Here is a 12,637-nt window from a genome sequence, read left to right as displayed (position 1 = left end):
CCAATTAAAAAAAACACTTTTTTCAGCACGGCTCAAATTCCCCGCCATGTTCTCCAGTGACTCTAGCACATTCCGACAAAAAAATGTTGGATCACATAGTCCACTGGATGTTGTTAGTGTACAAGACTTGCCATCCAAAGAGAGCATCTTGAAATGGTATAAATAATACATCTTTAGTACTGTTTCAATTTTATGGAAATACTATACTCTATGAAATAACTTCACATTAATCTGGTAACAATCCCTCACTAACTTGTATGTCTCAATCATATCCCCTCTTCTTCTATTCACAAGGTTCTGTATATTGCATTCCTCAAGGCTCTCTCCTTGTATCTGATATTCCATAGACCTGACACTACTTTGGTAAACCTTCTCTAATACATCCTCATTCCTCTAAAAAACCAGGCAACCAAATCTGTGCACAATAGTCCATATGTGGCCTGATGAAAGCATTATACAATGAAACCATAACCACTTTGCTTCTGCATGTTAATGTCCTTCTCCTCATTATTGCAGTAATCCATTGGGGTGTTCTTGGAATTTTAGCAGCGTGAATTCAAGTATCTATCCACCATTATGCCAAGATCTCTCATCTCCTTCACCACCATCAAAATTTCTCCATTTGTATACTCTGCATCCCAACCTTGTTACCAAATTTCAAGACTTTACAACATTAAACTGATAGCTCCAATACATTTTTGCATTTTTGGAAATTATGGAGACAACTACCGTGTTTGAATAAAAACTTTAGTTTACTATTACTAAAATTTTACAATTCGACGTTTGACCTTTATGTCAAAGACCTTTATGTCAAAGACACTGACTAACCGCTACCACAATTGTTGGCCTGACCTCTGGTGGAAAAAAAAAAAAAAAAATTACATCAACGCTAAAGTCCTATTATTTGTGTTGTCTACTATATACATATATTAACATCATTCCAGCCAGTTGGAGTGGAATGGTCTCTAATAATAGCAGATTGGCTAGAGTCCTGACTTATGTTGAATCTTTCAAATTAGGTTGGCTGAATGTGTGCCATCCAGATCCTTGGAATTTTCATACCATCTTTATTGTTGATATTTGGGTGGTTTATCAGGATTTCGCAGGATTCTTTAAATTTTCTTTCGTACCATGTTTTTTGTGCGGTGTAAGGAGCAGGTGCTTTTCCAGTTGATTTGGTGTAAGGTGTTGAGTGCGTGGTCTGAGAGGCCTGCTTCACCATAATGGTTATATTTAATGTGTCTAATGTGTTCTTTTTTGCGTATAGGGATTGTCCGTCCTGTTTCACCAATGTATGGTAAGTTACAGGTGCAGCGGATGCAATAGACTCCAGGATGTGCTAATGGGAGGAGAGGGTCTTTAGAGGAGCTGAATATGGTTTTAAGTTTAGTGGGTGGTTTAAAGGTGGCATTAAGGTTATAATGTTGTAGGATTCTGTTGATTTTTTCTGATAACCCTTTAATGTATGGGATGGCTATGGTTTTACTGTAATCTAGATTCGTTTTTGTTGTGGTTTTATAGAGTATTTTATTGACAGTATTTTTGTTATAGCCATTGTTTATGAATGTGTCACTAATGATTTTTAGTTCTTGTTTAAGGGCCTGCTGGTTAGAGCAAATATTTGTGGCTCTGTTTTTAAGGGTGTTTATGACTCCATATTTTTGTGCTGGGTGGTGATATGAATTCGCATGTATGTATTGGCCCGTGTGTGTCGGTTTTCGGTAGACCGTGAAGGATAGATTGCCTGAAGGAAGACGTGTAACTAGTGTGTCTAGGAACGGGAGCAAATTTTGGTTTTCGATTTCGATGGTAAATTGTATGCGTTCGTGTTGTTTGTTTAGGTGGCTGAGGAATGTGTTTAGCGTTTGTCGACCGTGCGGCCAGATCGCGAACACGTCGTCAACGTATCGGAGCCAGATTGTCGGTCGAAGCGTGGCGGAATCAAGAGCCCTTTGCTCAAAGGTTTCCATGTAGAAGTTCGCGATTGGGGGGGGGGGGGGGATAATGGTGAGCCCATGGCCGTACCTTCCTTTTGTAGGTAGAATTTGTTTTGCCACACGAAGTAACCGGACTTTAGTACGTGGGCAAAGAGGGCCGTAATGTCGGGCGGAAATTTGTTCTGTAGTAGGAGAATTGTGTCATTGATGGGGACATTAGTGAAAAGGGCAGAAACGTCAAAACTGACTAATAGGTCGTCTTTGTCGAGTGTTATGTTTTTGATTATCTTTATAAAGTGTTGTGTGTTTTTTACGTAGGAGGGGGAATGACCTACCAACTCCTTGAGTGTTGCCGCTAATTTCTTGGCTAGGTGGTAATTGGGACTGTCTATTCCTTCCACTATTGGTCGAAGGGGCACATTTTGTTTGTGTATTTTCGGAACCCCATATATTCTGGGGGGGGCGGGCGTAGTGGGGTTTGAGTTTTTTAACTGTGTCTGGTGGCCAAGAAGTGACGGACTATAATAGTTTTTCTGTTTTGTCCTTTACTTCTTGTCCTTTTGTCCTTTACTTCTCCGTCACTTCTTGGCCACCAGACACCAGACTCATCAGGTGACCTATGAGGAGCCTAGCAATAACAACTTCCTCTCTTCTATTCCTATGTTGGCTTGATTTTCAATGCTTCATTTCAGGCTTAATCTTGTGAAATTTGTTTGTCAGTGCTGACTGCCAATAGGTAATATGCTTTGATCACATAAACTGTCTGAGTCTGTATACAGAACTGTCAAACAGCTGCATCTGCAGTCACATTTCCATAATTCCAATCTAGTTGGTAACCCAGCACAACCAAACATCAAAATGTTTGGTGTTATAGGCCAAAAGTTATATGCATTAATGAGACTTGGCTAACAGAAGACAATGTAGTTACAGAGATTGAATGTGAAGGGTGTAGTATTTTCAGCAAAGATAGAGAAGAGGGGGGGGGGATGCTGATGATAGTAGATGAATTGCAGCCAAAAAGAACAGGAGATAAGCAGGACGGTGGGTGTTCATTTGAAGCAGTCTGGTGTGAGATTAAGTCATTAAGACAAAATATACAGTTGGTTGTTACTATAGGTCAGGAAGTTCCACGGATGATCTGGAAGACATGCATCAGCAAATTACTACAATGAGTACAAGTCGAGTGATTATTATGGGGGACTCCATAGTTGAAGTTGACTGGAAGGAAGAAACATCACACAACAGGAAGGAAATGCAATTTATACACCAAATGAGAGATAATTACTTGAGGCAGTATCTGATGGAGGGAACTAAGGGAATGAGAGTATTGGACCTGGTATAGGATCAGAAGAAGTAACCATAGCCAAGTTGATCACATTGCCTCCAACTGGTGAAAGTGACCATGCAGTTTTGATTTGGGAGGTTGTACAACATGAGGAATATTCTGTCTAGAAGGGATATGTGAAACTACAAGGCAGGTTTTTAATGACATGCTTAGGAAGAATTTTGTGCCATGGCATAAAACACTGCAGAGTAAGGAAGTTAGTAATGCATGGGAGATAGTTAAGGGTCATCTAGAGGAAGCAATATTAAATTGTATACCTAAGGTAAGGAGGGTTAAGCACCAGCTGTAGAAGAAGTGAATGCTGTGGAGGGTATATAAAGAGAATAGTGTATAAATCCATTGAATGTGGAGTTTTGTGCATTGACTGGAACACGAATCACCGAGGTTAAACAGGTTCCATGATAGGACTGCAATACATAAGCTCCACATTATCTGAACCAACGTTCAGTTTTGTATTCAGTGTGTAAAGAGCAGGCATAGTGGGACATGGAAGCTTCGAGAGCTGTGTTATGCAGCAACAAAATCATGCTACACCCTCTATTGAGCAGATGGAAGAGATGGATGGGTGTGGCAGATGTCCAGTGAACATCTCTTACTAGAGTATGTAGTCCCCACTATGAAATTCACAGGTGGCAGTGTGATGGTATGGTCCTGTTTTTTCTTGGTTTGGCCTTGGACTTCTATTTGTGGTGTCAAGAATGTTGAACTGTGAGAGGTATCTGAACATTTTGGACAATGCAATGCTTCCTACATTATGGCATTTCTACAGAACTGACCATTGTCTCTTTCAGCAAGACACTGCACCATGTCATAAGGCTGCTGCTGTAACTGCATGATTTGTGGACATGAATGTTACTACAATTATTTCCCCCCCCCCCCCCCCAAGGACCCTGATCTCAACCCTATTGAACATCTATGGGATGAACTGGAGCACCAGGTGAGGTCAAAGGACAATCCACCACATAACAGTCCAGCACCTCATTGCATGCCTGCAGGAAGAATTGTCCAAAATTCCCACTGATCGCTATTGTATGCTTATGGAAAGTATGCCCTGTAGGATTGCTGCAGTCACTGCAGTGAAAGGCATCTTATTAAGGTGGGCACCATGACTATATGTTCCTCATACTATGTTGTCTGTTGACTGCTTTCTAAGCAGTAGCATATATATATACACTGGGGGGGGGGGGTACGTTGGCACCAGGGACATCCCTCCTGGTGCCTATGGTGCCAACCCCCCTGAGTTTCAAAACATTTCAAAAAACATGACATAAAAAAAAGGCTTATCATAGGGTAGATATATATATATAATGCTCATTTTAATGTATAATAATTCACTTATCCTTTTTGATATTTAATCATCAAAAATAATATAAAAGATGGGCATGCAGTGTACTATTCCTTCAAAAAATTAATTCACAGTATGACCATATAAGATATTTATAGATACTGTACATGTTATCAGTGAATAATCATTACCTGAACCTGCTGCATCTGAGAAGTAACCATTCTGGGTTCAGGTGCAATTGGACCTAAAACATGAAACATCTTATCTCTCTGTGACAACCAACTAATCAAAAGAGAATAAGTATCCTGAAAATCTTTTAGATCTTGGAGAAAAATTATTTGGTCTTTAATAGCCTTTTGCAATCCAATCCATCTTGACACTAGAAAATATGAGTAAAAAACATTTGCATAACAATATATCCTTAAAAATGGAAAGAGTAAGGGAATAAATTAATTTCCTTTGAAAAAAGTATCATATTTATATTTTTCATCTCTATGTTTTAGTTTTATGAGTCCATTCCTGAAACTATTTTTTCGTCCCTCAAAACAGGAAAACTAGCACCCTGAACAGAATGTACTACAGCCTCATATACTTGACCTTAGAGGATGCAGCAAAGGAATGGAGAGCTGGCTGCATTAATTGCCAAAACTTCTAATTAGAGGGCTCATCCCATGTTGGACAGATGATAATTGGCTGGATAAGATTATTTATGAGGCATATTCATGGAGTCAAAGACTCTTATAGGAGATCCACTCTAACCATTGATCATGCAATACCTATTGTTAAATTGTGAATGAAACTATGTTGTGTAATTTAATTTTTTCATTCACATTTAACATTGCTTATTATGTATTAATCATGATTTGTATAAAAATTATTTATTATTCCTTAATTTAGGATTACTATTTAAATATTTATTCTAAACTTAACCTACTATTAATTTATTAAGCAATAATATGTGCAGAATTTATAATAACTAAAATATATATATGATGTAATGAAAAGTGTTATTATAATTAATTGTATACATAATGAAAAAGCTGATTAAGTAGCTCAAATATTCTGTTTATTCTTATTTGTGAAAATGTAACGTTATGTAATCACTCATGTAGTAGTAGAGCATTGTATTACATTAGCGAAATGTTTGCGTTCATTTGTTGTCATGGAGCCGCATGAAATAAACAAGCACGAGTCGAAGAGAGCGTGACCTTCGGACTGAAAGGAGAGGAAAAATAAAATAGAAGATTTTAATTAGAGAGAGGAGAGGAAGTTTTTGCAGAGCGGGAAGGAGGGTAGGATACAAGCAAAGGAAGTGGAAGAAAATTATAAGTTCTCTAGGGCAGAAATTCATGAGAACAGTGTTTAGAAGTGAGCAAAAACATAGTGAATCATATACTTAGCTGCAAGTGAAGTCAGCTGTGTTGTAAAGGAAGATTAATGCCGTAACTGGATAAATAAAGAACTGGACATTCAATGCAAAATTCTGATTAGTTCCAGTTAGTCTAGGATTACGTCTTAATTCTATATTGCCCTGAGAAGAATTATATTGAGATTAACTAGTTTGAGAAAAGTAAACAAGGAAAGATATCAGTGCCTTATTGATGTGTTTTTTTTAGAGTAGTGAAGCGCGATTAACAGTAGTTCAGTTAAATCGTTGGAGAATTTTTATTAATGTGTTCCGCTAACGTAAATAAGTTAATTCATAAGTGTGCTCACAATTAATTGATGTATTGAAGATTGTATCTGGTAAGAGTAGTCATACTTGTTTGTTTATTCTAACATTAACATATCTTCGAAGTTCAAAGTCCGAAATAAGATTGCTTGGAATATTGTCTACCTTGATTAGTGCTTCCTGTGAATTTAAACATTAAGTACAGCTGTTAGATATGTGGAGACTGATTAAATAAGAAGCTTCGTTTTATTAACTTGAGTTAAGAAAGCTTGTGATTTTGAAACTGTGAATTGTATGTGAAAGTTTAGAACATTGAATTGGCATGAGTGATTTAGCAAGATGTATTAAGTTGATTGTATTGTTTCATTTTAAAGCAGAATTCTTGTATTTGTTATATATATCATATATTAAATGTTTTATTTTGTTAATCTAAATATTGTGTTTGCCTGAATTCCTTTTTATTGCACTGTTCATAAATATTCGAATCTTGCAGGAACCCCAAGTGGAATAGTAAATAATTCGGCCTTAATAAATGAGGAGACTGCTAACTTAATTAAGAATTGATCCTACTATTTTATATAGACTAATCTAAAATAGGGTGGCGCAGTATAATTATAAATTTTCCTACTTTTGGATCGGTGATCAATTTGCAATTAGTTGTTATATTGATAAGAGTGACTTAAACCAAGATGGCGGATTTAGAACATAACATGAAAATAGAACGTCACGACACTATCATACCTCTCCTTCAACTCACTCCCCAAAAAGCACTTTCAACTACCTCTGGCATCCCATTTCATTCAAGCAAAAAATCTGGTCCAAACTCCTGCTAGCTACACAACTTTCAAATTTTGAGAGGTAACCCCCCCTTCTCCCCCCAGTGGGGGGAGAAGGGGGGGGTTACCTCTCAAAAAAAAAAAAAAAGTTGGTCTCAATCCTACAAAATCTCTTTAAAAACATATGCTCCTATCAGCTGGTTTTTGAAGCCCACATACCTTCAGTTTATTCTCATATGAAGCATGCCATAGACTTGCTACAATCTTGTTCACTTACCTCTGTATCCTCTCCACTAATTCTTCATCCCCAACAGAATCTAGGCAATCAGATCTATGCACAGCAGTCCAAATGTGGCCTTATTAAAGCCTTATAAAAGGACATAATAACATTTTTATTCCTGTTTGTCAGCATGTTCTTCAAAAGTTGTAATTTGATGTGCTGTTTTGGCTATCTTTGAAATATGTCTTCTAAATATCAACTCCCAAATTCCTGGCCTCCTTAATTTCCTGCACTTCAGTTATATCAGTACAGTACACAGCATGTGATCTCTTCATCCCAAAGTGCATGACTGGCAGCCATTTACTTTTTCCATGCTGCCAATTTATTTAAGTCATCTGGCAGAATCTCTACATCATCTTCATTGACTATTGCTCTTCCTTGCTTTGCATCATCAGCAAACTGGATATTTCTCCTTAAATCATTTTCCACATAACTGATGTATAATTTAAACAGCAGAGGCTCTAATACCAAGCCCTGTAATACACCACTGGTTACCTGACTTCACCCAGACTTAACTATCCCATATACCACTTTTGATATCTGTCGATCAGCTACCTTTTTATCCAAAATACCAACTTCATAGCATTGCCAATTGCTCCAATTTATGCAACAGCATTCCACGTGGAATTGGCAAGGACATTTGAATTGTATTTGACATTTGAATTGAATTGACAATTCCCAATGTCCTTGCCAATTTTCAAATTGGCAAGGACATTGGGAATTGTCAAATGTCCTTGCAAAGTTCAGCAGAATCACTGATTAGCCATTTCTTTTATCCAACTCAAGTGTCCTTTTCTTACAAAAAGTAAGCAAATTATTAAGGCTAGACCTACCATTCACAAAACCATTCTGCTCCTGCATTATATTCCTGTCCACTTAGTCCAGAATTCTGTATTTTACCAACTTCTCAAATATCTTAATCACCACTTCTGAGATGCCAACTGGTTTGTAATTTGGAACTTCTCTTGGAGTCTCTTATGCAGCGGAACAATTTTAGTCTTTCCACTCCTTTGTCAACTTCCCAGAACTGAGGCTCTAATTAAGCAGCATAATTGGAGCTGGAAGGAAATGTCATCAGGAAGGTGAGAGACTTTAGATACTTAGGTTCAACAGTGGAAGAAGATGGAGGAGCTGAGAAGGAAGTGGGATGCAGGATACAAGCGGGTTGGAGGAACTGGAGGGAGATGGCTGGAGTGTTATGCGATAAGAGGGTGCCGATCAATCTGAAAGGCAAAATTTATAGGACAGTAGTGAGGCCAGCTATGACATATGCTATAGAAACTGTAGCCCTGAGGAAAAATAACATCAGCAGGATGGAAGTAGCAGAGATGAGAATGCTTAGGTGGATGTGTGGTGTGACCAGAAAGGATCGTCTAAGAAATGACTATGTCAGGGGAACAGTGAAAGTTACGAACTTAGGAGCAAAAATACAGGAGGCAAGGTTGAGATGGTTTGGTCATGTGATGAGGAGGGAGGACGAATATGTGGGAAGAAGGGTCATGCAGATGGATGTGCAAGGAAGGCGGAAGCATGGGCGGCCAAAGAAGAGATGGAGGGAGCTGGTAGAAGAGGACTTGAAGATGAAGAACTTGGATGTGGTGACAGCCCAAGACAGGAAGGTGTGGAGGAGACTCATTACAAACAGTGACCCCACTTAAGTGGGAGAAGCTGCAGAAGAAGAAGAAGAAGAATTAGAATAGCTGCCAATTCCCTTGCACATACTTATAATGCATGGGCTGATCTGCCATCTACTCATGACTATGTTCATATTAACGATCTGCAATATCAAACCCACCTCCAGTTCATCTACCCATATTCTTCAATGTCCCATCTGACAATGGAATATCTCAACCTGGGTGGCACGCACGCACGCACACACACACACACACACACACACACACACACACACACACACACACACACACACACACACACACACACACACACACACACAGGCAAAATGATGACTCAGTAACCAACTATTTCTATTTCATTTTCTTTAATCACATTCCTACCACCAATGCTCATTAAAGTCATTGTTCCATATTTATTCTTCCTTTTACTTGCCACATAGTGCAAGAACTTTTGGTAATTTCTTTTGGCCTCATCAGATAGTTTCCTCTCATTATTAGTTTTGGCATTCCTTAACCTAATTTTACTTAACCTACTCTTCTTGACTATACATTGTAATGCTTATGGACATCCTGCTCACTTTGTTCTTTATATTCCTTCCACAACCATTTCTTTTTTCTGCAGCTCATGCTTAATGCTGTTATTCTTCCATCTAACTCTTACAGGATTTATTCTCCTGACTCTGAGTATACAGTCTGATACTGCTTTCATCAAACATCCCTTGACCATCCCCCACATACTGCTAACATCTCTTCCCTAAAATTCTTATATCATGGCACTACTATAAGCTGAGGTCTCAGTTTTTGTAATCACCTGCTTTGTAATTTCACACACATATATATATACACTTTCTTAATATAAAATTCTGCCTGATTGGCAAGACCACATGATTGCTTTTCCCAAGTGGAGGCTATATTGGTTATTGCTAACTTCTATGATGCTATAATCAGAACTCTCAAACCTCCTGTCACATCCATTATATGGAATCTAAGGTAATTATCTCTTAGCAGCTGTATAAATTGCATTCCCTCAAACTATTCCTCCTTCTTCCAGTCTATGTCCTCATAGTTGAAGTCCTCCATAATAATTATTCTGCCTGTACTCATTAGTTAATTTGCCAATTTACTTTCTCTTTTATCTCTCATTAACCTATAGCAGCTGCCAACTACATATTTCATCCTACTGGCTTTTATCTCACACCAGATAGCCTCAAATTAACTGCCCTCTGAATCTCTGTCCTACTGACATACTTCAACTCTTTCTGACCAAAACTTATAGGGGAGTTCAGTTCTTCTGCTATTATTAGCAAAACTCCTCTTGCCATTTCCTCTTTAAAAATACTACATCCCTTGCATTCTATCCCTATATTGGTTGATGACTATATCATCAACCAAGTATAATATATTTAGTTTAATCCTTTATCCAAGTGTGAGCAAACAAAGTTTGCACCTGAAAGTATCTTCAGGACTGGAGTAAGGTGGTACAACACCAGGGCATGCCTTGCAAAGGTGGAGCAAGCTACCAACACTCCTATCTCAGTATCTCCCATAATGCAAAACACATCTCCTTGTGGATATGTCTAATGTTATGCATTAAGGGAAGGGCCACAACCCAGACTAGTTTCGACCTTTATTGAGGTCTTTTCAGTGGGAGCCAGGCCCAAGTGGAGATACCAGGCAGAAGCATTAGCAGGTCATCTCTACCTATAGGAGTTACCAAATGGTGCATCACCCTTTTTTAATAAATTACTCTGGATTTAGAGAAGGAGTGCTCTGGTGTTGTACCACCTTACCCCAGTCCTGAAGATACTTTCAGGCGCAAACTTTGTTTGCTCACACTTGGATAAACGATTAAACTAAATTTATTATACTCTAACCAAGTGAAAAATAAACTTTCAACATCTTTCTCTAAATCCAGAGTAATTTATTCAAAAAGGGTGGTGCACCATTTGGCAACTCCTATAGGTAGAGATGACCTGCTAATGCTTCTGCCTGGTATCTCCACTTGGGCCTGGCTCCCACTGAAGAGACCTCAGTAAAGGTCAAAACTAGTCTGGGTTGTAGCCCTTCCCTTAATGCATAATATTAGACATATCTGCAAGGAGATGTGTTTTGCATTATGGGAGATACTGGGATAGGAGTGTTGGTAGCTTGCTGCACCTTTGCAAGGAGTGATCTGGTGTTGTACCACCTTACCCCAGTCCTGAAGATACTTTCAGGTGCAAACTATGTTTGCTCACACTTGGATAAAGGATTAAACTAAATTTATTATACTCTAACCAAGTGAAAAATAAACTTTCATCATCAACCAAGTCTTATGAATGCCTATAAGTTTTAGTGAAGTTTAACTAACCAATGTCAAAAACTCTTTACCCTTATTCTGAACTTGGCATTAGTATACATAACCTCAATAATGTTAAGAACCTGGAGAGCTACGTTCAACATCATGTGATCACTCTCCCACTTATTCACATCTAGATTGCATGTACAGCCCCACACTCACCTATATCCTCTTCTTGAATTCCTTGAACTATCATTGAACTTTCTTAGGCCAACTCTGAATCTATTCAAATACAAACCATCTGCATTATATATGTCCTTCTGTCCAAACTCACTCCATGCATCCATAAATTCTACACCATTCCTCTGGCACAACCTGCACACTGACTCATTTGAAATCATAATTATTAATCTCAGTTTGCCCCTATCACACTATGGAAAGAGAGAATTTTTACTTTCTCACTCTTCTTATTTGCCTGTACTAGGAACTCTTTCATACCTTCATGCATGCCACAGGTGCTAACTCTTAAATCTTTAGTACTAGACAAACTTTTACTTTCCCTTTCTGCATCCTTGTATCATTGCTAATATCCTTATCTTTGGTGTGATGGAAACACAATTTCATCATTCTCCAAGCCCTCCTCTTATTATGAAACCATTCTACAAAATTCAATCCTTATTCTCCTCCTTTTTGCGCTTTCATACTTTGCTCTCTCTCTCTCTCTCTACTCCATTCTCTTCCATATTTCACTTCTGTGCCACACCGACTACTAGGCATTTCTCCAATTATTTTATCCCATATTTTATTCTGTAGAAAAAAGCCACATAAGCGTGTGCTCTCTCTCTCTCTCTCATTACCATCTGGTCATTCTCCTCCATTTTCCACTGTTTAATTTTTGCTGTCACTCATATTGTACACACCTTCAATAACTTGTGAATTATCATTTTGAGCAATAACTTTAATTAATATAAAGTGATTGATTCAATATTTTACACATTCACATTAAGTGATCATCTAGAATATACACATACATTGCATTTCACTGTGCTAAACCAAAATATAAATAAAACACTTACCTATTCAACTAGTGATAATATATCAATCAGGAAGATTTACTGACATAATAAGATAGTTTATATGTTAACATTAGTTTGCCAAAATGACATACAGTAACAAAAAACACAAAATATCTGGCAACATATTCAATATTAGCAGTTATTCAGATAACTGAAACCAAAAAACAAAAGTAGTAAACAATAAAGAATCTACATTTACATTTGTAAAGATGATAAGATTAAGAGTGACTTTCATTACCACTAAAAAAAGAAAATCAGTATTTCTCAACTATGCAATAGGAAAATAATCTGAATTGTAATGAAAAGGACTAGTAAAGGCTATCCAGGCAGTCTATATGAGAGGAAATATAGGAA

At 37.8% G+C, this 12,637-nt stretch overlaps 1 protein-coding gene across 1 annotated transcript in view; it reads right to left on the bottom strand.

Annotated features, from left to right (window-relative positions):
- The window catches only part of LOC150107495 (uncharacterized), a 1,121,546-nt gene that overhangs the window by 541,859 nt on the left and 567,050 nt on the right, over window positions 1-12,637 (bottom strand). Inside the window, exon 40 of the mRNA XM_090392112.1 lies at window positions 4,759-4,946. Coding sequence (XP_090248238.1) covers window positions 4,759-4,946 — 188 coding nt within the window. The remainder of the gene's footprint in view (window positions 1-4,758; window positions 4,947-12,637) is intronic.

The sequence above is a fragment of the Typopeltis vanoorti genome, chromosome 4, assembly GCF_054136105.1.
Source record: "Typopeltis vanoorti isolate ZY-2024b chromosome 4, IOZ_Tvanoo_1.0, whole genome shotgun sequence".
NCBI classification, from domain to species: domain Eukaryota; kingdom Metazoa; phylum Arthropoda; class Arachnida; order Uropygi; family Thelyphonidae; genus Typopeltis; species Typopeltis vanoorti.
This window is presented reverse-complemented; position numbering and strand designations above follow the sequence as displayed.